The sequence below is a fragment of the Vulpes lagopus genome, chromosome 15 (genome assembly GCF_018345385.1).
Source record: "Vulpes lagopus strain Blue_001 chromosome 15, ASM1834538v1, whole genome shotgun sequence".
Lineage (NCBI taxonomy): Eukaryota > Metazoa > Chordata > Mammalia > Carnivora > Canidae > Vulpes > Vulpes lagopus.
Genome location: NC_054838.1, coordinates 48,256,723 through 48,283,995, shown reverse-complemented (window position 1 = coordinate 48,283,995; position 27,273 = coordinate 48,256,723). Strand labels below are relative to the sequence as shown.

The window sequence follows — 27,273 nt, the reverse complement described above, 5'->3', positions numbered from 1 at the left end:
AGGAATTGCAGCTGACCATGCTACAATAAATGGATTCATCCACAATTGTATTCTATTTTTATTTTCAGATTAAGTGTTTAATATATGCCACCTACTTGGGAAAACATTCAGAAATATATCCTTTTTATGAATAAACTTTTCAATTAATTTCTTTTTGAAGAGAGATCAAATAGTGAAATGAAAGCTTTGAATTAAAAAATCTGTGCTTTTCTTGGGTAATATTAAAATTTTCCTGTTTTTCACACATTATCCTGGCATGAATTTTATAACCATCCAGTAAGTTCAGTAATTTTTAATAAAAACTGTTCACTTAGATTGCATATAGATGTTAAGTCTGAGAAGTTTGGAAGTTGGTGTGGGTTGACTATAGAATTGGTTCCCTTCTGAGATAAGGGTGGAGGTTATCTAGGTGAAGTGTATTGACAGCTCTGCTTTGATGTGAGTTCTGAAACAAACTGGCTTTCAGGCTGCAGACACCCAAATATCAGAATGAGAAGGTTTTATATTGTGCATTACCATCACATTAAGTACTTTAGTCTTCCATGAAAAATTCATTTATATTATTAAGAGATCTGCCCTTTGCTCTTTTTTGCATGTAGGTAGAGAGAAGGAGTGAGATTCCAATATTTCACTGAAACAGTTGTTTCACAAACATACCTTCAATCCCTCTTTGTTCAGGCTTATGCTCCCTTTCACAACTGATTTCAAAGCTTCTTTGGCTTCCAGAAGGTACATGGTCCTTAGCCCCTTCGTTAGATCCTTTAAACTTTATTCTAGGTTTTAGTTTTCTCCATTTAGGTTTTAATTCACATCCTCCCTTATTCTCCCAGAAATCTAACAAAATGTCTCACTGATTAATGAAATACTTCCTCTCCTTCAGCATTCTTATTAATGATATGAATTTCTTCTTGTAGGGTGTCAGAAAGGGGACAGGTAACAAATACGTGCACCTAGTTCACCATTCTGAGCTGTATGCTCACATCTTGTTCAAATATTCATTTCCAGGGGTGCCTGGGTGGCTCAGTGGTTATACATCTGCCTTCAGCCCAGAACATGATCCTGGGGTCCTAGGATTGAGTCCCAGGTTGGGCTCCCTGCATAGAGCCTGCTTCTCCCTCTGCCTGTGTCTCTGCCTCTCTCTGTGTGTCTCACATGAATAAATAAATAAAATCTTTTAAAAAATACTCATTTCCATTGGATTTCTTGATACTACACTTCTGTTTTTCCTATTACTTCTCTGACTTCTTTCCATTATCTTTTGTAGGATTTTTGTTCTTTACTCTTTGCAGTTTGGATTATGCAAGTCTTAGTCCTAAACTCACATCTCTTCATTTCATACTCCTTTCATGGACTTTCTTAACCGTAGTAATGTTTTCATTTACCAGTTCCTTCTTGATGACTCATGTTTATATTTCAACACTATTATTAAAACCATTAATTGTGTTTTAGAATTTTTAGACAAACTACATTCAATTTTTATAAAAAAGCAAAACTACATCAAAGTGTTTCAAGATCTTACTAATGTTAGTAGCCTACTTTCCTTGTTATATTCAGTTTCATTTATTAAAAACATATTCAGTACAGTGTACACATCTAAAATAGCTTTAAAACCTGCAACAGGGATCCCTGAGTGGCGCAGTGATTTGGCGCTTGCCTTTGGCCCAGGGCGCGATCCTGGAGACCCGGGATCGAATCCCACATCAGGCTCCCGGTGCATGGAGCCTGTTTCTCCCTCTGCCTATGTCTCTGCCTCTCTCTCTGTCTCTCTGTGACTATCATAAATAAATAAAAATTAAAAAAAAATTAAAAAAAAATAAAACCTGCAACAATATGATATTGAATGATAATTATATAGTAATAATTTGTAAATTTGCTTTTCAGCTTTTACTGTTAGTCTATGGGGAAGTTTAGAACACTTGTAAAAGTATAACAGTAAAAAGCAGCAGACAAAAGGACATAAATGTAGTGTAAGAAGGCTGAAGGAAAAAGTAGAGATAAAAATATCTCTGTGATATGTAATAAGAGGTCAAGAATTATTTTTCAGGAGTTAAGAGAACAGTAAATATTTGAATACATTATCAAAGTTTAAAAGTAAGCAATGGAAAACTATTATACAGATATAAATTAAAGGAGAATAGAAGATATATATGTATATATACCGATATGTACAAGGGAGTCAATAATTACTGTCTAAAATTGCCTAAATAAGAAACAATTTTTAATGCTAGAAAATATATTTTTTCATGAAAGAAAAAAGAATTTAAAAAGTTAGCTCTAAGAAGTAGGATTGATGGGAAGGTGGTGTGCGTTTTCTTCCCCTCCATCAGCACTTATAAACCACTACACTTATTTGATATAAGTGTCTTAATATAATAAAAATTAAAGAGTAGACAAATAACAACTAAGGAAACAATAACCTTAGATAATTCATGTAAAGAAGAAATATGCATTTTTGAACTCATAAAATCTTAAATGAAACTGTCATTGAATGATAAAAATTTTGAAAATATTTTCCACCTGTTTTTTTTTTTTTTTTAAGATTTTATTTATTTATTCATGAGTGGCACAGAGAGAGAGGCAGAGACACGGGCAGAGGGAGAAGCAGTTTCCATTCAGGGAGCCCGATGTGGGACTCAATTCCGGAACTCCGGGATCATGCCCTGAGCCAAAGGTAGACGCTCAACTACCAAGCCACCCAGGAGTCCCTCAGCTGTCTCTCTCTCTCTCTCTCTCTCTCTCTCTCTCTCTCTCTCTTTTTAAAAGGATTTTATTTATTTATTCATGAGAGATACACAGAGAGAGAGAGAGGAAGAGACCCAGGCAGAGGGAGAAGCAGGCTCCATGCAGGGAGCCCGGCGTGGGACTCGATCCCGGGTCCCCAGGATCACACCCTGGGCTGTAGGCTGTGCTAAACTGCTGAGCCACCAGGGCTGCCCAGATGTCTCTTTTTAATTTAAATACTAACCTTAATATAACAGTTCATTTTACTTTTTATTGGCTTTGTTAAGCCTTTTATATAGTACTGCTCAAATGATTTTTTAAATGCGAATATCCGTTTAAAAAGTAGTCAACAATATCAACTGCATCAGTAAATTCAGTTAGTATGAAAAAAATATTAGTTTTCATGGTAGTACTATTTTGATAGTACACTAGTACTGTAAAGTACTACTAGTAGTACCTTTTTATTATACTGTTGGTAGCATAGTACTGGTTATATATGAATCAGTGTATTGTTCTGTAAAGGCCAAGAAAACAGCTAAGAGTGGAGGAATTGGTGGTAATAGGAGGAGGAACAGTATAGTAATTCTATTGAAATAGATTGAGGGCTAAATAGTAGAGATGGAGAAGTAGATTTAATTTTATTAGTAGGAAGATTAATTTAATAGCATCTTGTTTTTGTGAAGTGCTGATAAGCAGTGCAGTTTAAAGAAAGCAGAGAAGATTCTGTGAGAGAGTTAAAGATTAGCCATCCACAGAAATTTAGTAGGATTGAGAAGCACTCCCAAAGGCCTGTTTGAATCAATAGTGTCATGAATCAATGACAGGTGTAATTTCCTAGCAGCTTTCAGATTCTCAAGGTAGTCACAGATTAAGAGCAAAGTTGAATTCATTGTGACTTGGGATTTTGCCAAGCAATAGCAATAGAAGACAGGGGCAAGATAGCTAAAATAGCAATAAAAATATTTTAATTATTCTTGAAATGTTTGACCATGGCAGATAAAAGATCAAGTTAAGTGATATATCTGTACCATGAAATAATAAAAGGAATACAAACAACTGTTGAACATGGGCACTGAAATAGTGAAATTGGTTCTGTACTAGTGAAACCAGTATCTGTTTTTGGATTCTGATTTATACATGTGCTACTTTCTCTCATGATGGTCAGTCAGTGCAATATTTAGGTCAATTATATAAAAATAAGACAGCTACTGTCAACCTCAGACACTCTCCAAGTATATATTAGTATTACATAAATGAATAACCTTAATGGAGCTCTTTATCGACTAGTCAGAAAATTTTTACAATTTTCAGGCAAAGATGTTTTAAATTCTTAAGGAGTTGAGAAAATGCTTGAAAACATATGGAAATGAGGTATAGAAAATCACTTAATTCTAAACTTTTAACTAAATAAATTTTTAAAATAATATTTATTTCTTTTTTCTTTTCACCCTGTGAACAGTTAAGAGAACAATAAAGATTATTTTCATATAATCTTGAAGTTGACACAATATATTCACAATCAGGGATCCCTGGGTGGCGCAGCGGTTTGGCGCCTGCCTTTGACCCAGGGCGCGATCCTGGAGACCCGGGATCGAATCCCACGTCAGGCTCCCGGTGCATGGAGCCTGTTTCTCCCTCTGCCTGTGTCTCTGCCTCTCTCTCTCTCTCTCTGTGACTATCATAAATAAATAAAAAATTAAAAAAATATATATATTCACAATCACAGCTTTAACTACAGTGAGGGAATACCCAATGCTGAATTTTAAATATCTTTCTCCACCCTAGCCCTCTTTTATGCATATTAGGCATGTATATCTAAATACCTACTGCATATGGATTTCCCAAGAATATTTCATCTCATTATATTAAAACTGAATTCCTCATATTTACAAACTCCTCAACCTGTGTTATCTCTTCTTTTGAAGAGAATTGTCACACATTCAATGAACTGTGTTCTTACTCTAGGGCCTCATATTTAATTTATTATTAAATCTTAGTAATTCTACCCATTTAATATCCTGCATATTTCCTGCTCTCCAATGCCATTACCACTGCTTTCATTCTGTCTTTCATTACCTCTCAGCTGGTGATTTTCATTAGTCCGAATTGGTTTCCTAACTTCTGTTCTTTCCCAGCTATCCCTCCATGCCATTTCCTAGCTATGTGATCTTTGGCCCTTTGGCAGGTCCCTTCGTGTCTCCAATATTGGCTTCTTCATCTCTAACCTGGATATTGTATTTGTACTCTCTACCAGATTGTGTGTGTGTGTGTGTGTGTGTGTGAAATACATAAAATGAGAAAATGAGTAGTAGGCGAAAATCTTTTGATGAAACTCTGGGCCTCCACTGCAGCAGCATATATTCTAAAACTAAGGATATAAAAGAGTAATGTTGAAATAGATTATTTTTTAAGCTTGACAATCAATCAGGATTCTCAAGCTCTTAATAATGCCTTCATGGATTTTTTATTGCATGACAGAGCAAGCCACATATCATATATCAACTGGTAATGCAGCACTTGACTCCTTTAATACAATGCTTAACTGTAAATGTCTATAACTACAAATGAGGTGTTTAAATTTGAAGATACTTTAGATAGATGGAAATACCTATAATTATAGAATCATAATTTCTGCCTGAATTGCACTTAAAAGTCAAAGTTCCAACTGCTTCTATTATTGGAAAAGTAATAACAATTATAACTATACCATGAAGTATTAAAAGCTGAACACTCAATTGAAGGTAGCAAAATAAAAAAGTAATGAAAAGTGAACCTATAAAATGCTTGCAATTCATACGCATATGTTATATAAAGGCACTAAAGAGCAAAGAAAAAAACTGTAGTCTTTTTTACAGTTCATCTTTTCAGATGCTTCATCTCTCTTTGGCATTAGGATAGCATTATGGTTAACACATCTCATTCAAAGGTCATCACTTTCATATGCCAAAATTTTTATTTTGGGTATGCATAATTCAGACTAAAAGTGTAAAATTTCTAAATATGAAAGTTAAAAAATATTTGTATTAGGCTTATGTGTTTTGAAATACATCCTTATTTTTCACAGTTGAGGTGGCTGACCATTTTAATCCAGACCATGCAACTTACCATCATTGCGCAGAGTGAGTGGTGTTGGAGGACTAAGTACTCGAGCATTTGTCACTGTGTTTTTCACCAGACAAATATAGCTGCCAACATCTGATGTTTGGACTTTAGAAATATAAAGGTTGCCTGTCTCCTGGGAAATGAACCGTCGGCTGTCCTCCACCACAAAGGAAGGGAACTCGTTAAATACCCAGCTATAGATGATCTCTGTAAATACACAAAATTTGATTTTTGAAAGATAAGATTATTTTACTAACAGTTAAAGCTCAAACAAGAACTCCTTTACTAAGTGTTTGATCTACTGCAAGGCCATACATATTTGTATGTATGTGTGTATGTATGTATGTATGTATCCAGATACCTATATAATTTAGTATTTTTTGTTCAAAGGACTTTTGTTCTTAAGGATTACAGGAAGATCTGAAGTATTTCTTAAGGATACTTAGCATTTATCCAACCATCCACCCGTCCATCCATCCATTCATTCATCCATTCATTTCAGTGTGTGTTGAATGTGAATTAGATGATTAGGACTATGATAGCACTAAAACTAAAAAGATGAGAGAAACATCATTCTCAAAGATAAATTTAATGAGAGATTTACCCAAACCTATTAATCAATATGGAATAAAGAAATGGAGATATATATTCTATTGCAAAGAAGGCATGAGAGAGGGGTACTTAAGCAATCATGTTGATCAGGGAAAACTTCCTGAGATAAAAGACACATAAGCTACATTCATTTATTCATTTATTCAACCAGTATTGCTTGAGGGTCCAATAGACCAAGCAGTGTTCTATTTTTTTTTATCCTTCTTGGAATTATGAAATGCTTTGCTATGCAAAATTGAAAATTATTTTAAAAAGTAAATAAACATGTTAATCCACAATGCCCATTTATCTGTAAAATTTGAGAAAATGTCAATTTTGTATACACCTGGTATCCAGTTAGAGAAAATGGTAAGGCAGTCAAACATGAATAAGGGAACCAAGAGAGGAATTTGTGTTGGTGTTATAAATTTGGAAGTCTTAAAAGATTAATTTGAGCTAGCCAGGTGAAGAGTGGATGGCATGCTGTCAGAGGAGACAAATGAGAAAGTTCATCCACACAAGGACTGGATGGTATGAATGGACTACAACAATAACTAGTTTTGTGTTATTGGAGTGAAAAATTCGAGGAAGAGAGTGGTAAGAGAAGAGGTTGGAGAGTAGAGGTAAATTCAAACTGCTAAACAAAGATTAACATGGTGTATGTATGTTATATTAAAGAGCTTGTGCTCAATCTTGTATGGGATGCGGTACCACTGGATGTTTTTCAAGAAAGGGTTGACATAGATACATACATTAGTAGATTTTCTGGTGATTCTGCAAATGTTGGATTTTATTGCAGGAGAGATAATAAGATAATATTACATACCAAAAGTGAAGGCTGAGGAAGTCTGAATCAGAATCATTATAACAACAAGAAGAAAGATGTTGGTCCAAGAAATATACCAGAGGTAAGTCAAAGAAAGAGACAAATAGTCCAGGAATACTCTTGTGTCTTTCTTGAGTGACTGGAAAGAGAATGGTAAAAGAAATTGGAAATATACCAAGTCAGGAGAAAGATTATTGGTTCATTTTCAGGACATGTTGAGTTGGAAGTCTGTGAAGAAAATCTGCGTAAGGAGCTCTAGCAGTTGGCAAGTAGGTGTTCAAAGTCCAGGAAAGGAAATCTGAGGTGAAGGTTAAATTTGAGAGTTGTCAGTATAATTGTCAGGTATAATTGAATCCAAGTAAATGGGTGAGATAATTTAGGAAGAGCAGATATGGTGAGACGATACTCTGGGAAGCACAAACATCTAAATAAAGGTAAGAAAGAAGAAACTGCTGAAAAGATTCAAAAGGAATAAAGAAAATGCAGTGTTATAGGTGCCAATGGCTTAACCACAAGATTTAGCCATTTAATCCACAAGATTAAATAATATCAAACAAGGAAAAAAGGCTCAATAAAATAAAGAAAAATGTTACTTAAGATTGGCATTTGGGATATCACTGAATGGCAACTTCTATAAATGAGTGGGGATCAAAATCAGACTGCAATTGAGGAATTAGAGGCATTGTGTATGGGCCGGTAGCATTCAAATCTCAATAAGTGTTAGAATTACCTATGTTACCATTGAAAGAGCAGATTCCAAGGAGCCTTCCTTTTCTCCTACCTACCTACCATGAGTGGTTAAAAGTAAATTCATTGGTCTGGCCCTATATAGTTTCCAGTGGAAAGTCTGGCATTTAGTCAGTCTTCCTGGATACTCAAGCAGAGACTTGAAGCTTACCCATCCATACTGGAAGTCAGTGGAACTAATTTCAAATTTATACATTAATCAATTAGCTCTGAATACCTTCCTAATTTATTACTCTTTTTTTATCTTAACTGAACCAGTATAAAATGTACAGTAAAGATAAATCATTAACTTTTGTGAATACATGGTTAAGATAGGTGGTGTCATAGACTAGCTTCTGTGAAGAGTCAGAAACATTTCATAAACATCTTAGGCAGGTGTATTCTATACAAACAACTGATAAATTAAACGTGGTATTTCTTCTATTTCTAAATTCTCCTCTTCTCCCGTGTATTTTCTTCACTTAGTTCAATTGATTAGAACTTCCAGAGACAATGTGCCCAAGTCCTGACTTGGCTATTTACAGATGGTTTAAAGATTATTTATTTATTTGAGGACAGAGCATGTGTGCTTGCAAGCCAGCATAAATAGGTGGAAAGGTAGATAGAGAAGCAGACTCCCTGCTGAGCAAGGAGCCTGATGCAGGGTTCTGGGATCATGATCTGAACCAAAGGTAGATGTCTAAAAGAATGAGCCACCCAGACACCCCTGTTTATAGATGGTTTAAATTAAGCAAATATTCAAGTAACTCTCTGAGGTTCAGTTTTCTCATTAAAAAATGGGAATAGTATTACTTTCCACATAAGTTTTCAAATAAGATAATTTAACCAAAAACTTAATACATAATAAGTACTTATAAAATATGAAAATTAACATTTCCATTATCTCCTTCCCTCAAAAATTATTAGGTGAGGAGCTTTTTTCTATGTATTTAACTTAAATATAAGGAAAACAGCAAAGAGGATCTAAGATAACACTGAAGGAATTATCAGTGTTTAAATATTAGTCTGTTTTCCATAGAAAATTTCAATAATGTTTGATGCTAATTCTAAGCAAGATTTAGCCAATATTTATTACTTCTAAGGCATACAATACAGTTGTAACAGATGCTTGAGAATTCTGAAGTTATAATTATGTATTATAGCATAATATAGCATTAATGTATACTACACATATACACATATACCATATCAAAACTTTCAGATATTTTAACAAGTGTTTTACATAAAAACTTTTTTTTATAGCTGAAGTTACCCACTTGATTGTCTTTAGTCCAGTTGATATTTTACTAAGAATATTAATGGTTTCCATGTGGCTTTATTCAAAGAAAATCCAGAGTATTTTTGAAATACTTCATTCTGTCCTTGCACTTCTCAACTAGACTCTAAATTCAAGGACTTTTCACGTTAACAATATGAATTCTTCTAATTGTTATAATAAGAGTTTCATTTGTTGTTTGCACATAACACATATTCTGATATTTTTGCAATTTATTTTAAATTAAATTTTACTGGAGTTAGCTCAATTTTTGGCTTATATTACTTGAAATTTGGGGGAAAAGAAAGCAGTGAAAAATTTAAAACTATCATTCCTTGAAATACTATTTCTGTTATACCTATAGGGCTTATTGAGCCAGTGTTTTATAAAATATTTTTACAAAAGGAAGAAAGTATACAAAATTGACATTTTCTCAAAATTACAGATAAATGGGCATTGTGGATTAACATGTTTATTTAGTTTTTAAAATAGTTTTCAATTTTGCATAGCAAAGCATTTCATAATTCCAAGAAGGATGAAGTAGAAATGTTATATAATAGAAAAGTTGACAGTCTGAATTTGGATTGAATTATCTCACTGTGCCAAAAATGGAAATATTGAACTAGGTTAAAACTTTTAATATGGCTACTTACTTTCTCCTATAAGGTTTCATTCTCTATTTGCATTTATTTAATATCTCTTTCAAACTTATCTTTACTATATTAAAAAATAAGCATTAATTATATTTCTAGTAAGATATCAGAACCTGAGGATTACAAAATTCAGGAAGCTAGTAAAACATAGTTGGATTTGGTGTCATAGTTTTTAGTTTCATATACCACTTAATTTCATAGAAACTGTGCTTTGCCCTTAAAAAAATTTAATCCAAGTCAATTTATTAACTATTAAAATTTTAATATTATTGTTCATTTCAGAATATTGATACTAATTTGATCAATTGTGATTTTCCCATTTTTAAAAAGGTTCTCTTTAATGATATGTTTAAGACAACAGAAAATGTTTTAGAAGTTCTTCATATAATTCTTCAGTGAATATTCAATATTTTAATAAACAATGACTACTTTTTCAGATATCTTGTGCATCCTAGCTTGTGAGAGTCTCCCTCAAGGATGCTTCTACCAAAAGTTGCAGTTGGGATATATCTACTTGGGTTTGCTTTTTATGTTAATTTTAACTAGTGCATTTTTGATACTATGTGGTAGTATATATTTGGTCTACAAACTCAAGTATTATGACAGCTTGAGGGTTTGGGTTCTCATGTAAGATTTTTTTTTCTCCCTGTGTCAGAGAGTGATTCTAGTTCACTGAAGTCAAAGCCAATTGCAGGCCTGCCTTGGTGCAGATGTTATTCTAATTTCTCCTGTCAAGCAGACCCCAAAACTTGTGTTCTATTCCAGTATGAATGTTTATCCTCAAGCTCCTAGACTTTAGCGTCCATGACACAAAGAATCCACCTTGGTTCCAAGATATCCTCAGGATTATCGGTATTTGTAGATTTTAGCCAGGATTTTAGCCCTCTGTTTTAGTTCTTATTTCTTTTTGACACATGGAGATTTCCACTTCTTTCTTGGGAGCTTAACCGCATATTGAAATTGCCTTTATTTTATTTATCAGTTTTAAAATTTTGGTATTAGGAAAATTTCTAGGTGGGCTTTATCTGTCTGTTGTCCTAATTGAAACTCCAGGTTTCATGGCTTTATAATTTGCAGAGTTTCAACACAATTGTTGTAACTGATTAAGTGTCACAAAACAGACTATCTTGTCTTTACTCCTCTGACAATTAGTTAAATGATGTATTTCCACATATACAGAGTATTAAAACATATGGGAGTACCCGTATGAGCAACAATGCTCATTTGTCATAGATGCAGTGCCATTAATGAAAAAAGTGTGAGAAAGGGGAATGAAATTGCATACTGGACTCTGAAAGTCCTTGAAAACAGTTTCAATGTGTAATCACACATGATTCATTTCAATATTCTTTAATATAACTACAAGTTAGAAAATAACCATTCTTCTTCCTAATATGTATGTACACATCAGAAGCTCTGGGTCAAAGGATTTGGAAAGAACACAACTGACATAGCATCTGAGTTGTTTACTGACTCAATTAAATAAAGCACCTCTCCTAGGGAGCCTATTTATTTTATCCTTGTCAACTATAAAAGGAAAACCTAAAAATCAGAAGTTTCATTTTTATGATACATTCAGTTTTATGATTCAAGATAAAATTTTCCAAATGATGGGCTCTATTTACCAAAATCCCCGATCTTACACTTTTGTAGTTATTCCTGTAATGTGAGATTAATGTTATATCTGTCAAAGAACTATAATTGTAATTCATTCTTATTACAAAATTATAATTTTTACTTTTTAAAAATTGTTTTGTACTTATAGTTTAAAGTATTTTTCCATTAATTTTTACTGGATAATTCTTAGTAGAGTAGGTGTCATACACAATTTTACTAATTGCCTTGTAATTATTTTTGTTTTTACAATGCCATCATCCACTATGATGACTCCTTTTCTTTCTTTCTTTCTTTCTTTCTTTCTTTCTTTCTTTCTTTCTTTCTTCTTCCTTCCTTCCTTCCTTCCTTCCTTCCTTCTTTCTTTCTTTCTTTCTTTCTTTCTTTCTTTCTTTCTTTCTTTCTTTCTTCTTTCTTTCTTTCTTTCTTTCTTTCTTTCTTTCTTTCTTTTCTTCTTTCTTTCTTTCTTTCTATGAATTAATTGATGTGAAGATATTTGGATAGGATAACTTTGTAAGTTACTGGCAAAAACAATATGGCTTTAAAAATTAGCACCTCAGTGATTTTGTTTATAGAGAGCTTGCAGCATTTTGGCTTTTGGAATTAATGACAGCATGAAGGAAATTGTAGAGAATTGTCCTATTAATTATCCACTACTACTAAGCATAAAGGGATACAACTTGAAATTAATAGGAAATATCTTTTTTACATTGCTGATTTATGCCTTCATTGTGATAGAAAATGTTACTATTTGCCACATGAATTACTCTTAGCAAGGCAGAGACTAAATCTCCTTTTTTCACCATTATATTGTTAGAACCCAACAGGATTCCTGACATGCCTGCTTCTCCCTCTGCCTGTGTCTCTGCCTCTCTCTCTCTGTGTCTCTCATGAATAAATAAGTACAATCTTTAAAAAAATTAATAACATTTGATGAATAAATGGTCATGATAAAAAATACCTATCTACGTATTTTTATAAGTCTCTAAGTTTTAGGAACAAGAGTTAATTTTTTTTACAATTTTAAAGGTCACAGGAAGCTTCCTAGGACTTTTTATCTTTAAAGATTTTATTTAATTTATTCATGAGAGACAGAGAGAGAAAGAAGCAGAGACATAGGCAGAGGGAGAAACAGGCTTCTCACAAAGAACCTGATGCAGGACTCAATCCCAGGACTCTGGGGTCATACTCTGAGCCTAAGGCAGACACCCAACTGCTGAGCCACCCAGGCGTCCCCTAGGACTTTTTTATATAAACAAATTTGGCCTTGAGAATATGAGTCAAAAATGGTGTTTGAAGCAGGGCTAAATACAGACCCTGGGAAATAATGTAGGCAGTTTTAACAGTCTGGAATGTACTCTCTGTGAACAAAAGAGAAAGGGTCATGTTAGCAAAGTAACTATGAAGTGTTTATATGATTTATTCTGCCAGGTAAATGGGACAAAAGTTGAAGCTGCATTAAATTTTGAGGTGGCCCAACTTTCTATCAGGTAAAAGCTTCCATGATAGTCAGTCATATTTCCTGTGCTTGAACATGTTCACTGACACTTTGTTGAGGAAGCTGATTCAGCAGCTGAAGTTATTAAATGGATCATATATAAAAAATTATTTTGGCTGCTAGATCTAGGATGAGGACTAAGATCAAGATAACTGGAAGTGTCAACAATTAAGTAGTGATAAATTATATGCAAAACACTACTTAGGATAGTATGGAGATATATAGTGGGACCAGGAAAGAAATAACTTGAGATTTTATTATGAGTCACATACTTTATACAGTTTTCCAATCCCATCACCCTACCCCCACCCCCTGTTAGAAGGCAGAATTATGAGTGAATAAGACCATGGGCTTTGCCATCACAAAGATCAGAGTTTCAGAGATGCCTGTGTGATCTGCTGATTTAATTTTACTAAAGGCTTAGTCTTCTCATCTGTAAAATGGAGGAGATTGTAGGTTAAATGAGATAGTACAAGAAAGGTTAGTTCTACAGAACTAGATTCAGTTGGTTATTATTGTTTTTATAATCCTCTTCATTAAAATAATTCTGAAGCTCAAACAGGTAAAGTAAACAGTAGAAAATTACAGCTAATTACATATCAGTGGGAAAATTCAAATTTGTCAAATTCAAATTCAAAATTGTCAAATTTGTCTTGTCACTCCAAGCCTATTTCTTATCATTATATCATACTGCTTAAATTATTACAGTCTAATCTTTCTGGACCTCAGTTTCAGTATTCATAAAACGGGATAGCAAAATTTGTATTATATGTTGTGCTGAGGATATGAGAGTATTCAACATAACTACTCAGTAAGAATAGCTATTAGGTCAGTATACATGACCTAGTTTAATACAGGATGTGAAAGAATGCAGATTCACCTTTAACCTTGTACCTTTTGATTTAATTTCTACAAGTGTTAAGAGTTGCACCTTTAAAACATAGCCAGAGGAAGGGATCCTGATAACAACAATAGAATAAAGCTATCTAACTGACACTTAGTTAGTGCCTTAGGAATCAAGATGTTTTAAAAAGTGTTGTCAAGAATACAAGAGAGAACATTTGTCGTGCTTAAAAAATGAAATTGCTTCAATACAAAGATAGGCTGTGTTATTACTTTAAATTTCAATTATCTTGCTTGGACAAAACAAAGTACTAATTCCTCTTTTCTCAGGAAAAGTTTTTGAGACGTATTTTCATTAGTTTGTAATCTTAGAGTCAGAAGCAGCAGAGTTCTACTTCAAAATTATATCACCAAGACAAAATAAAATTTCATATGCATATGACTCAAAACACCTTTAGCAAAATAAAAGATAAATAAAAGAATATTTAAAATAGAAACAGTAGTAAACTGGTATTCTCATGATCCATGACTCACATGAATCTGAATAAGTGAATTCCAAGTCATAGAGTTCAAGTGATTATACCACCTTAGTGATAGTAAGCTATTTTTACTTTCTGTGTGGAATGCTTCCCGCAAGAGACGACTTTTTGTTTTTAAATCCCAAGAGCCCACTGTCTACATATAAAGGTCATTGCTAACTCTTTTCAAAAGGCAACCAAAATCTCTTGCTTTGCTAAGGGGTTTTTAAATTATTTTTATTGAATTGTAAACTCCATCAGGTCAGAGACCAGCATTTACTCATCAGTGTGCTAGTGAGTGGCAGGAGTTCAACTTAGGCCTGGAACTTTGCATTAAAAAGCACTTACTCTGGACTTCCCACAATTCATTGTCAAAGCCCAGTGATCACAGCTCTTAATCAACAACAAGATATACATACTCTAGAATTTTGTTAGGGAAGATCACCTTGATGCACTTATCAAAAGTATGAAAGGTTTACCTTAAAGAAAAGACATGCATGGAGAATTACAGGAAGACTGCATGAGCCATCCTTGGTTATGAGGCATAACCAAGGTAATTTAAATTCATTTATCATTAAATCAGAACCTTAGATCGCTTAATAGTAATAGAAACAATAGTGAAGGTCAGTTTTGTAGAAAAGGAATCTCAGAAGGACATTCTTTGAATATGATTTATTGATGAGGTGTTCCCAGGAGAAGGAATTTAAAGGCAGGAAACAGTAAGAAGGGGGATAAAAAAGAAGCTAAGCAAGGACGTGGTTCCTGCCAGAGATTAGTTTCACACTAATCCCACTTGTCACTCTGGAACACACATTTAACTGTAGAATTGGTGAGTGTGGCAGTGGAAGGTAAAGAGATTCAGTCTTTTGTATCCTCCTCTCCCACATAAGTTGGGTATTGGCTGCTAGCTGGGACAGATGAGGTGCCAGGAGGGCAAAGAGCACAATTACATAGATAAGGGAAATTCTCTGGAGATGAGGCAGCTGACAGATAGGCACATGAACCAGGTAGAGGAGATCTGGGTTGGCACCTATAGCATCCAGTAAGCTTGTGTAGCACTTACTATGTAGCAGGCACTGTGTGTTCTATGTATATGTTAATTTATGTAATCCTTATGAGGATAGGTAACTCAACTTATGATGGGGAAACTAAGGTACAGAAAACAAAACTTGGCCAAGAATTCTTATTGAGTAGAAAGTTTTATTTGAAAAAAAGAAAACCTCATTAATAGGGGTTTCAGGTACTTATTAGGTTGAGTTATATATGATATGGGGCCTGATTTTTTCCAATTAAAACTTTGATGCTTTGTAATAACTAATCAGAGCAGTGTCTAAATTCCACTCACCAGATAAAAGCAGGTTTCTGGATATTTCTATTAATCATTTAGTCACAATCTGATTAAACTGTCAGAGAGCAACAGAAGTCTTAACTATGTGAAATGGTAGGGATGTGTCTTGCTAGCATAGAAATCTGCTGCACCCCAACGTTTATAGCAGCAATGTCCACAATAGCCAAACTGTGGAAGGAGCCTCAGTGTCCATCGAAAGATGAATGGATAAAGAAGATGTGGTCTATGTATACAATGGGATATTCCTCAGCCATTAGAAATGACAAATACCCACCATTTGCTTCCACGTGGATGGAACTGGAGGGTATTATGCTGAGTGAAGTAAGTCAATCGGAGAAGGACAAACAGTGTATGTTCTCATTCATTTGGGGAATATAAATAATAGTGAAAGGGAATATAAGGGAAGGGAGAAGAAATGTGTGGGAAACATCAGAAAGGGAGACAGAACATAAAGACGCCTAACTCTGGGAAACGAACTAGGGGTGGTGGAAGGGGAGGAGGGCGGGGGGTGGGGGTGAATGGGTGACGGGCACTGAGGGGGGCACTTGACGGGATGAGCACTGGGTGTTATTCTGTATGTTGGTAAATTGATCACCAATAAAAAATAAATTTATTTAAAAAAAAAAGAAATCTGCTATAAAATAGCATCAGAATGTGCCTTAAAGGCAGATGTCCATGGGGTAAAAGCAATATCATTACACGATTACAAATATGGGTATTTATTCCTGATTTCCTCTAACATTAGGATTTACAGAATCTTTCAAATATTTAGCCTCCCCAAAGTCCCATATATTATGGTTTTTATACTAACCAGAATTTTCTAGAATTAACAGGAGTCCACAAGATGGCAGTGCCTGATGAACAGAGAGCATTAATCTTGGGTAACAGTCCAAAGGGAGAAAAATGGCAACCTTGATTTAAAACAAATTAAAAAAAGTTTTCTCATTTTTCTGTGTGAGTCAGTAAAATGTTATCTTCTATCCAAAAGTTATTTGTCATTTGTATACAACTAAAATAAATTTTAATTTAGTCTATGTATTGAAAGCAAAAGAAAATTCATAGGTATTCAAAACACTCAATACTTTTTATTGATGGAGAATTTTTAAGATATATTTACTTCTTTTAACTTCATGCTATGCAAATTTTATGGTGCAAATTTGAAGACTTATTGCAGGATAAATACTAACAGAAACAAATATGAGTTTTATAATTTACTCCTTTTCTAGTAGGCAAATCACAGAGGACAAAACCCTCTCTAGAGTTGTGATTTGCCAAAATTTTGCATGTTAAATGTGGAACTTTGGTTGTTTTTGAGTTACATTATCATATAGGTACAATAGAGAACCTTCAAGTAAGATAAACTATTATAAGATTCTCTCCCACTAAACCTCTTATGCTCAATGTAATTTTTCATAAACCTTCGTTGTGCTTCTACGGCTTAACTAATGCTCATTAATCCTTCATGCAAATCTTTAATGAAGGTAGTTTATTTGTCACATTCTCCTGCACCATATAGAAATAGTGGATATTGTCTATCAAAAGGCACTGAAATGGTTTATTTTCTGCTCTGGAGGCTTGTCTCTATGGCTCACCTGTTTGAGAAAAAAATAATCCTAATCATGTAATACATATTTATCTCTGTTACATATAATCACTATAATAAATCTTCAAATTTCTATTTGCGTGAATTCATGTGGCATGAAACTTCTGGCTAGACATTTTTTATTTTTTTTTTATTTTTTTTTAAATTTTTTTTAAATTTTTATTTATTTATGATAGTCACAGAGATGGCTAGACATTTTTTAGTTGATTTCTTTAAAAAATATAGGAATGTTGGTATTATTTATACTAATATAAATGGTATAAGAAGTACTTAAAATTTATGGTCTTTTTAATTCTTTAAGAGATTTTCTGCAATAATCAGGTGGTTTTTGAGTTTCATAAACATATTTGTATATATTTATATAATATTAGCCTTAGAGTGGCTAATCTCTTCAAATTATCATCAAAGTCTACTTGTGAACTAGATGTTATGATAAGGTCCAGTTTTGGGACACCTGGGTGGCTCAGCGGTTGAACATCTGCCTTTGGCCCAGGGCGTGGTCCTGGAGTCCCAGGATCGAGTCCCACATCGGGGTCTCTGCATGAAGCCTGCTTCTCCCTCTGCCTGTGTCTCTGCCTCTCTCTGTGTCTCTCATGAATAAAGAAATAAAATATATTTTTTTAAAGACCAGTTTGAATAACAGGGAGTTTTGAAGAATCAAAGAACACAGTTTAAGAAATGAATATGCCTTTTAAAAATTAATATTATTAAAATAATTAATTGGGGATCCCTGGGTGGCTCAGCAGTTTAGCGCCTGCCTTCAGCCCAGGGCATCATCCTGGAGTCTGGGATCGAGTCCTACATCAGGCTCCCAGCATGGAGCCTGCTCCTCCCTCTGCCTGTGTCTCTGCCTCTCTCTCTCTCTCTCTCTCTCTCTCTCTCTCTCTGTCTGTCTGTGTCTCTCATGGATAAGTAAATAAAATCTTTAAAAGAAAAAAAATTAATTGTTATCATTATGAGTCTAATATGCATGTTAGATACAAATGTTAGATATTCAGCGATAGATGGTGTGCATATGCTTTGGACATAAAAAATTTGAATGGGAAAAATATATTGGTTATCCCTGATTTAATTCCTTTTTTTTTTTTTTTCCTGATTTAATTCCTTTTCCATATTTTCCCTTTTCTGATTTACTTATTTGTCCAAAAGTTTACCAGTTTTCTAAAGTGGCTATTCTTTGGTCAGTCAGTGCCCTACCACCTTAAACTATAACAATTCTAGTTCCTGGATATAGAAGGGATTTACTTATTAACACACCACTTGTTCAGACTTCTTTGTTTAACATGGATTACATTTTCCACAAGTGTGGGCTCTATACTTTTTCCCTTCTAAACCTGTTTTTCTTTGTTGGTTAATTAATAATTCTGATAATAGACTCAGTGATATTTTCCAAAATCATAGGATTATGAGGAACTATAATAGCTAAAATAAAAATACTATAATCTTGACAACCCGCTGACCGCATAGAGGAGGACCCTGTGGCTGGAGATGGTTGTAGCCACATTTCCCGGGCTGAATGTTAGATCAAAGACCAAATTAAAATTTTTCCCTCGTGCATGAAACCATCATGAAATCTATTAAAAGGAGTACAGACAGGTTGAAGCCTCCTCAAGAAAAAATCTGATTCCTTTGCTCTTCAATTTCAACAGATCCTAAAGAAGATAATCAAGACTAGAATGCTGATGGGTGAAATGATGAGAAAAGCTGCCTTTTCACTTACTGAGGCCAAGTTCACAGCAGGAAACTTCAACACCACAGTTACCCAAAATGTAAATAAAGCTCCAGTGAAGATTCTAGCTAAGAAAGATAATATAGCAGGTGTTACTTTCCCAGTGTTTGAACATTACCATGAAGGAACTGATAGTTATGAACTGACTGGGTTAGCCAGAAGTGGGGAACAATTGGATAAATTAAACAGGAATTATGTTAAAGCAGTGGAATTCCTGGTGGAACTAGCTTCCCTTCAGACTTCCTTTGTTACTTTGGATGAACCTATTAAGATAACTAATAGCTGTGTAACGTGGAATATGCCATCATTCCTGAGATTCAGCATATTCTTGTTTATATCATCACAGAGCTGGATGAGAGAGGGTGAGAAGAGTTCTATTGGTTAAAGAAAATACAGGAGAATGAAAAGATTGTCTTTCTTTTTTTTTAAGATTCTATTTATTCATTCATGAAAGACACAGTGAAAGAGAGGCAGAGACATAGGCAGAGGGAGAAGCAGGCTCCCTGTGGGGAGCCTGATGTGGGACTCAGTCCCAGGTCCTGGGATCACAACCTGAACCAAACGCAGATGCTCAACCACTGAGCCACCCAGTGCTCTGGAGAAGATTTTCAAGGAAAACTCTGAGAAGGACTTGGAGAAATGCAAGGCAGCTGGAGAGGTGATGGAACATCTTAATTTTTGTTTGAAGAGAAGGATGAGGATCTTCTGTTTGAAAATCTTTTCTGGTCTGGCTCTTTCATAAACCCTAATATGACACCATTTTAATTCACAATGTGTAGTTTTTGTATGTGTAACTATTTATTTTTGGCCTAAGAATTTCACTGGTGGTAAAATTTCCCTGGATCTTGGTCATGGGATTGTCTTTGCAAAATCATAGTTCAGTAACCATTTATCACATGAGATTTGTAGACTCTGCCCAGGAACTTGCAGAAATGGTACCCTACTCCATTTACATCTGTTACAAGTGATCTGCTTACCAAGCATATTAGAAAATTCCTCTTAGGAAACATCAGTGGTCTTAGGCCAACTGTCCCTGTAGCACCATTTGTTCCTACCTGCTCCAACACACTGGCACTGTCATGTGAGATTGCTGCAGCCATCCTTGTGTTACCGTAGTACTTCTCCCAAACTCTGTGAAACCTTTCCTAGTTTTCCTTGAATGATGGATCTCTGTCCTGTCTGTCATGGGAGATCTGCCAATTTTAATGTGATTTAGGAATTTACTGTAAAAGGTAAAAATAAGAGAGTCTGATTTCTAGGGATCCCCTGAAGAAATGTGTGGCTGCACACAAATTACTTCAATGGAATTCAAGAAATATCTTCAATAAAATACTATCAAACCAAATCCAACAGTACATTAAAAAATAATTTGCAATGATAAAGTGAGACCTATTTGTGAGTTGTAAAGGTGGTTCAATATTCGCAAGTTCATCAATATGATATTCCACATTAATCAAGAAAGGATAAGAACTATATGACCCTCTCAATAGATGCAGAGAAAGCATTTGACAAAGTACAACATCCACTCATGATGAAAACCCTCAACAAAGTAAGTTTAAAGGGAATATTCCTCAACAAAATAAAGGTCAATGGTGAAAAATTCACAGCTAGTATCATCCTCCATGGGGACAAACTGTGAGCTTTTCCTCTATGATCGAGAATAAGAGAGGAATATCCACTCTCCCCACTGTTACTTAACATCATACTGGAAGTCCTAGCCCCAGCAATCAGATAACAGAAAGATATAAAAGGCATCCAAATTGACAAGGAAGAAGTTAAGCTTTCACTATTTGCAGATGATATGATGCTCTATGTAGAAAACCCCAAAGAGTCTACCAAAAACTGCTAGAACTGATACATGAATTCAGTAAAGTCACAGCATACAAACTCATGTACAGAAGCCTATTGCATTTCTATACACCAATAATGAAGCAGCAGAAAGAAATCAAGGGATCAATCCCATTTACAACTACACCAAAAACCATAAGATGCCTAAGAATAAACCTAACCAAAGAGTTGAAAGATCTGTACTCTGAAACCTAAAAAATACTTATGAAAGAAATTGAAGAAGACACAAAGAAATGAAAAACATCCTACACTCATGGATTGTAAGAACACATATTGTTAAAATGTGTATCTACACATTTAAAGCAATCCCTATCAAAATATCAACAGTAGGATATCTGGGTGGCTCAGTTAGTTAAGTGTGTGCCTTTGGCTCAGGTCATGAACCCAGAGTCCTGGGATTGAGTCCTGTATCAGGCTCCCTGCTCAGCAGGCCGTCTGTTTCTCCCTCTGCCCTTCCTCCCTGCTTGAGCGCTCTCTCTCTCTCTCTCTCTCTTCATGTAATAAATAAATAAATAAATAAATAAATAAATAAATAATAAATAAATATCTTTAAAAAATACTAACAGCATTTTTCACACAAGTAGAACAAACAATCCTAAAATTTGTATGGAACCATAAAAAATCCCAAGAAGCCAAAGCAATTTTGAAAATAAAACCAAAGCTGGAGGCATCACAATGGACCCACAACTCTAAGGTCAATTAATTTTTGACAAAGCAGGAAAGAATATCCAATGGGGAAAATATAGTCTCCTCAACAAATGATACTGGGAAAACTTGACAACAACTGCAAAAGAATGAAACTCAAACATGTTTTTAAACTACACAAAAAAATAAATTAAAAATGGTTTGCAGACCTATGGTGTGAGACAGGAAACCAATAAAATTCTGGAGGAGAACACAGGTAGTAATTTCTCTCACATTGACTTTAGCAATATTTTTCTAGATATGTCTCGAGAGGCAAGGGAAACAAAAGCAAAAATAAACCATAGGAATTTCAGCAAGATAAAGAGCTTCTGCACAGTGAAGGAAACGATCAACAAAACTAAAAGACATCCTATGGAATGCGAGAAGATATTTATAGATGACATATGTGATAAAAGGTTAGTATCCAAAATATATAAAGAACTTATAAAACTCAGCACCCAAAAACCAAACAATCCAGCTAAAAAATGGGCAGAAGACATGAATAGACATTTTTCCAAAGATATACAACTGACCAACTGATGCAGGAAAAGACACTCAATATCATTCATCATCAGGGGATATCAAGCCAAAACTACAATGAGATATCACCTCACACCTGTAATAACGGCTAGAATAAAAAACACAAGAAACAACAGGAGCTGGTGAGGATGTGGAGAAAGGGGAACTCTCTTGCACTGTTGGTGGGAATGCAAACTGGTGTAGTCACTCTGGAAAACAGTATAGAGGTTATTTAAGAGGTTAAAAATAGAACTAACCTATAATTCAGCAATTGCACTACTAAGTATTTACCCAAAGAATATGAAACCACTAATTCAAAGGGATACATGTACCTGGATGTTTATAGCAGTAGCATCTACAATAGCCAAATTATGGAAACTGCTCAATTGGGGTTCAAATGACTGAAGAATGGATAAAGTAGAAGTAGTGTCTGTGTGTATATATATATATATATATATATATATATATATATATATATATATCTGCTCCCCTTGAAACCCAGCCCCAGCCCCAGAGGAGTTAGGATTGCCCCCAGATTGCACAGCTCTGCATATAGAACAAAGACACATTCAAATTAGCAGAGTTCTTTAGAGTCAAATAAATAAATACACTAAAAAACATGACATACATTTATAAAACTGGCCTATGACAGTGGGTTCAGGGATAATAGGGGCAAGTTCTATCTCTACAGTTTTAGTGACCAGCATATACATGGGGCAGTCTAAATAATGAATTTGGTTAAAGACAGGATATGATCAGCCTTCTATGGTGTTGAAAGTTGGTTGTCTCATTTGGCTGTTGACTGTGGCTCAAGTTAATGGAAACTCTTTGGGGAGGCTTTCCTTTCAGATAGTCCAGTGTTTTATACACACACACACACACACACACACACACACACACAGGCAATGGAATACTACTCAGCCACATTAAAAAGAATGAACTATTGCCATTTGCAATGACATGGATGGAGCTAGAGTGTATTATGCTAAGAAAAATAAGTCAGAGAAAGACAAATAGCAATGATTACACTCATGTGGAATTTAAGAAACAAAACAAATGAGCAAAGGAGAAAAAGAGAGAGAGAGATAAATCAAGAAAAAGACTTTAAACTACAGAGAACAAACTGATGGTTATTGGGGTTGGAGGGACGGGTGATAGGAATTAAGAAGTCCACTTGCTCTGATGACCACTGGGTCATCATGGAAGTGTGTGTGTGTGTGTGTGTGTGTGTGTGTTTAAGATTTTATTTATTTATTCATGAAAGACACAGAGAGAGGCAGAAGGAGAAGCAGGCCTGATGTGGGACTCGATCCTGGGACTCCAGGATCACGCCCTGAGCCAAAGGCAGATGCTTAACTGCTGAGCCACCCAGGCATCCTGAAAGTGTTAAATCACTATATCGTACATCTGAAACTAATATTACACTGCACGTTAACTAACTGGAATTTAAATAAAAACTTAAAAATAAATATCAGGATAATCATAATAGAGAATGGGCAGAGAAGGAAGATACATTTTTTAAAATTCTAGTACTCATTCCTTATTTTTAGTGGAAGGAAAAGCTTAAAATATTTGTGGTACTGACACCAATCATATCATAGTAGAATGAAATAAGATGTGTTAGTAAGTACCCAGCTTCCTATTTCAACTGGGACCTCTGTGCAAGAACCGAGCCACAGAGACTTAATTCAGTAGGCATATGTAAGGTAATGTGGCACCACAGAAAAGCCATGGACTTCATACCAGTGCAAAAATGTGTTTGAATATTTTCACCATCACCGAAGCAGCTGTGCAGCCTTCACTAATTACCTGACTTCTGTTTGTTCATCTACAAAACAATTGTAACGCCTAGCTTAGAAAATGTGGAAAGAAATTTCATAAAAAGTGCTCACATAATTTTAGGAATGTAAGAAGAGTTCCTAAGTGGTTATTATTATATAAAATGCTACCATATATACATATACATATATATAATTTCTCCCTTTGCAGTATAGCAGTCACTCTAAAAATATAATAAAACATTAACTCTTACTTAAAAATATACTTCTGCATAAAAGTGGGGCTTGACTTCGCATGTCAGTAATATACCCATATACTATTCTTCCAATCTATCATGCAACATATAAAGTAGAATTAAAATATCTGTACATTTTATACATTATGTTGTTCTGCAATAATCCCATCTAACATCAAACTGAAGTTTAGGAGGAGTTTTACTCTATTTATGTCATATGCCTACCAATAGATCAGAAGTGACTCTCTTATATGAGACTTTTCCCATGAGATTTCAAGTCTATCAGTCTGTTCCACTCATACCTCAACCCATCTGCTTCTTAACCATCCAACATTGTCTTTAACTCTTCACAATCATCCACTTCATCTTAGGGTGATTCTTAAATCAATATATTGGTTATAATGTTATTTTCCTGGACTAGAATTTATTTTTAACTTCCTTCTCCCCAGTTACATGCCTAGACACAGCTAAGTTCAGTTGTCATTTTCTTGAAGAAGACTTCAGGAGCCATTTGAATTTACAATTGCTTCTCCTTTTCTAAAATTTTTATGGACATATCACTAATTTGTGTCCTAATTTACTTGGAACAGTGAAATTTGTACCATTTTCTCCAGCAAGATTATTAATTATTCCCTCTGTCATTCACAGTAATGTTCCAGTTTGATTATTAAATTATATGGTCTCCCTACTCTTTAATTATGATCCACACAACACATTCCTCCTGTATCAGTACTGACTGATGTCCTCTCATTGTTTTTTGTTTTCTGTGTGTATATAATCTTGCCTGCCAGATTATATATTCATCTAGAGCAGGGGCTATGTCATATGATTATTGTACAAATATGTACAAAATTTAAGAAGTAAAATTGTTTAACTTAATTTGTATTTAGAAACTTTAAGAAGTGTGTCATATTTCCACTAAAGATAGTTGGGAATATATTAAATTACCCCAAAGTATTAGGACACATCATTGGTCTAGTCATCTAAAACAGTTTTTTTTTTATTTTAATTTTTAATTTTTTATTTTTTTGGTTTTACTCATATGTAGAATTTTTTTAAATTTATTTTTTATTGGTGTTTAATTTACCAACATACAGAATAACCCCCAGTGCCTGTCACCCATTCACTCCCACCCCCCGCCCTGCTCCCCTTCTACCACCCCTACTTCGTTTCCCAGAGTTAGGAGTCTTTATGTTCTGTCTCCCTTTCTGATATTTCCCACACATTTCTTCTCCCTTCCCTTATATTCCCTTTCACTATTATTTATATTCCCCAAATGAATGAGAACATATAATGTTTGTCCTTCGGTTGACTTACTTCACTCAGCATAATACCCTCCAGTTCCATCCACGTTGAAGCAAATGGTGAGTATTTGTCGTCTAAAACAGTTTCCAACTCACCAGTGTCAGCAAGCAATTTTTAAATCTCTTCCTGATGATGAATGCAGTGTTTTGTTATTTCATCATTAGTGAAATCAGATTTTCTTATAGTATTTCTTCAACCTTTGGTAACAGAGATTTATAAATTCTATAAGGCTCTACATGCATATGACCTTACTATCTCTTCAACCTTAGCACCATCTTTCTTTTCATCAACCCTTCCTAGCCACCTGAACCTTGATGTCAATTTTCAACTTAAGACATGAGCATTATTTTTTACTTTAGTTTAAAAGACACTTCCCAGATACTTGTGTGGATCATTACTTCTTTCATGTCTCTGCCCAAATAACTCCCTTTGGGCAGTCATCCCTGATCAGCTTACCTAAACCAGCTTTATCAAATAATTTCTCTCTCTCTCTCTCTCTCTCTCTCTCTCTCTGCCTCTCTCTTCATTTCCACTGTATATGTTATTGGTTGTCTCTGTACCATAATGTGAGTTTACTTAGGGAAGGGACCTTACCTACTTTGTTTACCACCATACTCTTCAGTATTGTGCAAAGTTACTGGCACACAATTAAGTAATTGTTGAGTGAAAAGAAAACGAATGCATTAGTGAAAGTTTCCTACTATGTGTCATAACATAAATCTCTTGTAAATTCATTTATTGGGTACAGTTTTCCCCTTTAGAAGGTAATAGATAAAATAATTCAAGTGATTTATAAGGAAGTTTTTTTCAGAAGACTTGGGAATATATACATTTTTATTGTAGATGATAGATATATAAATAGAAAAATAGATGATAATGTCACAAATCATGATACTTTAGCAAATACCAACTAGAGCCAGTTATATTGATATAAAGTAAATAGAATTTACAGAAGTAATAATATAAATATTAGTTTCTTTCAAAAAATGTTGGAAGTGGGAGAGGAAATGAATGAAACTATTTTAAATGAAGGATTAGGAGAACCTATAAAAACATTTCTTTCTTTTTGTTTATTTTACTGAAGACTATTGATTCAGATTTTGTGGTGAAGTCTTGCTAATAAATAGACATCATCCTTGTTTGTTTGTTTATTTATAGTTCTCTTGCTATCAGACAACCATTTTGGGGTTTTGCTGCTTTATACAGTCGTTACTTTATTACCTTATAACTTAGCCTGAGCTTTTATTTTAATTACAAGAAATGCTGTCAAAATGAATGCTTAAATCTACCTGGGGAAAAGAGCACAGACTTTCCAGTGGTGGATCTTTACTATAGAATGACAACAATACATCGATTTTAATAACTCTCTAACGAAGTCTTCAGATAGGATTACAATTTTAAAACACAATATGATAGCTGTACTTTATGAATGGGCAACCATTCTCCTACACCAGTATTTCTACCAATGATTGCAACAGGGAAAACCTGAAAGTGCATATGCATATAAGGTGACCAAGGAGATCTTAATAGTGTTGACATTGTCGTAATACTATGCCTAAATAAATACCTTATGATTAGTGAAGTAGTATCTTTATGAGAACTCTAGAGTGCTGGCCCATATGGAGCTATTCCAATTTTAATAACTTTAAAAGAGCATACTCTTCTTTGCTCATCTCCTATAACTTTCCTTTCCAATTTTACTTTTGTCAAATAGTAGCACATTAATTTTTCAGTATCTTTATTTCTGAGAGTAGTCACCAGTAATACTAATATTTTGAGGATCTAAATAACTAAACTGTACATATTATATTAATCATTGCTTATATAAAATATCATCTGAATACAGTAAGCTTCC

At 34.4% G+C, this 27,273-nt stretch overlaps 1 protein-coding gene across 1 annotated transcript in view; it reads right to left on the bottom strand.

Annotated features, from left to right (window-relative positions):
• CNTN5 (contactin 5) overlaps positions 1 to 27,273 on the bottom strand; it is a 497,758-nt gene that overhangs the window by 341,924 nt on the left and 128,561 nt on the right. The window contains exon 6 of the mRNA XM_041729931.1: positions 5,827 to 6,030. Coding sequence (XP_041585865.1) covers positions 5,827 to 6,030 — 204 coding nt within the window. The remainder of the gene's footprint in view (positions 1 to 5,826; positions 6,031 to 27,273) is intronic.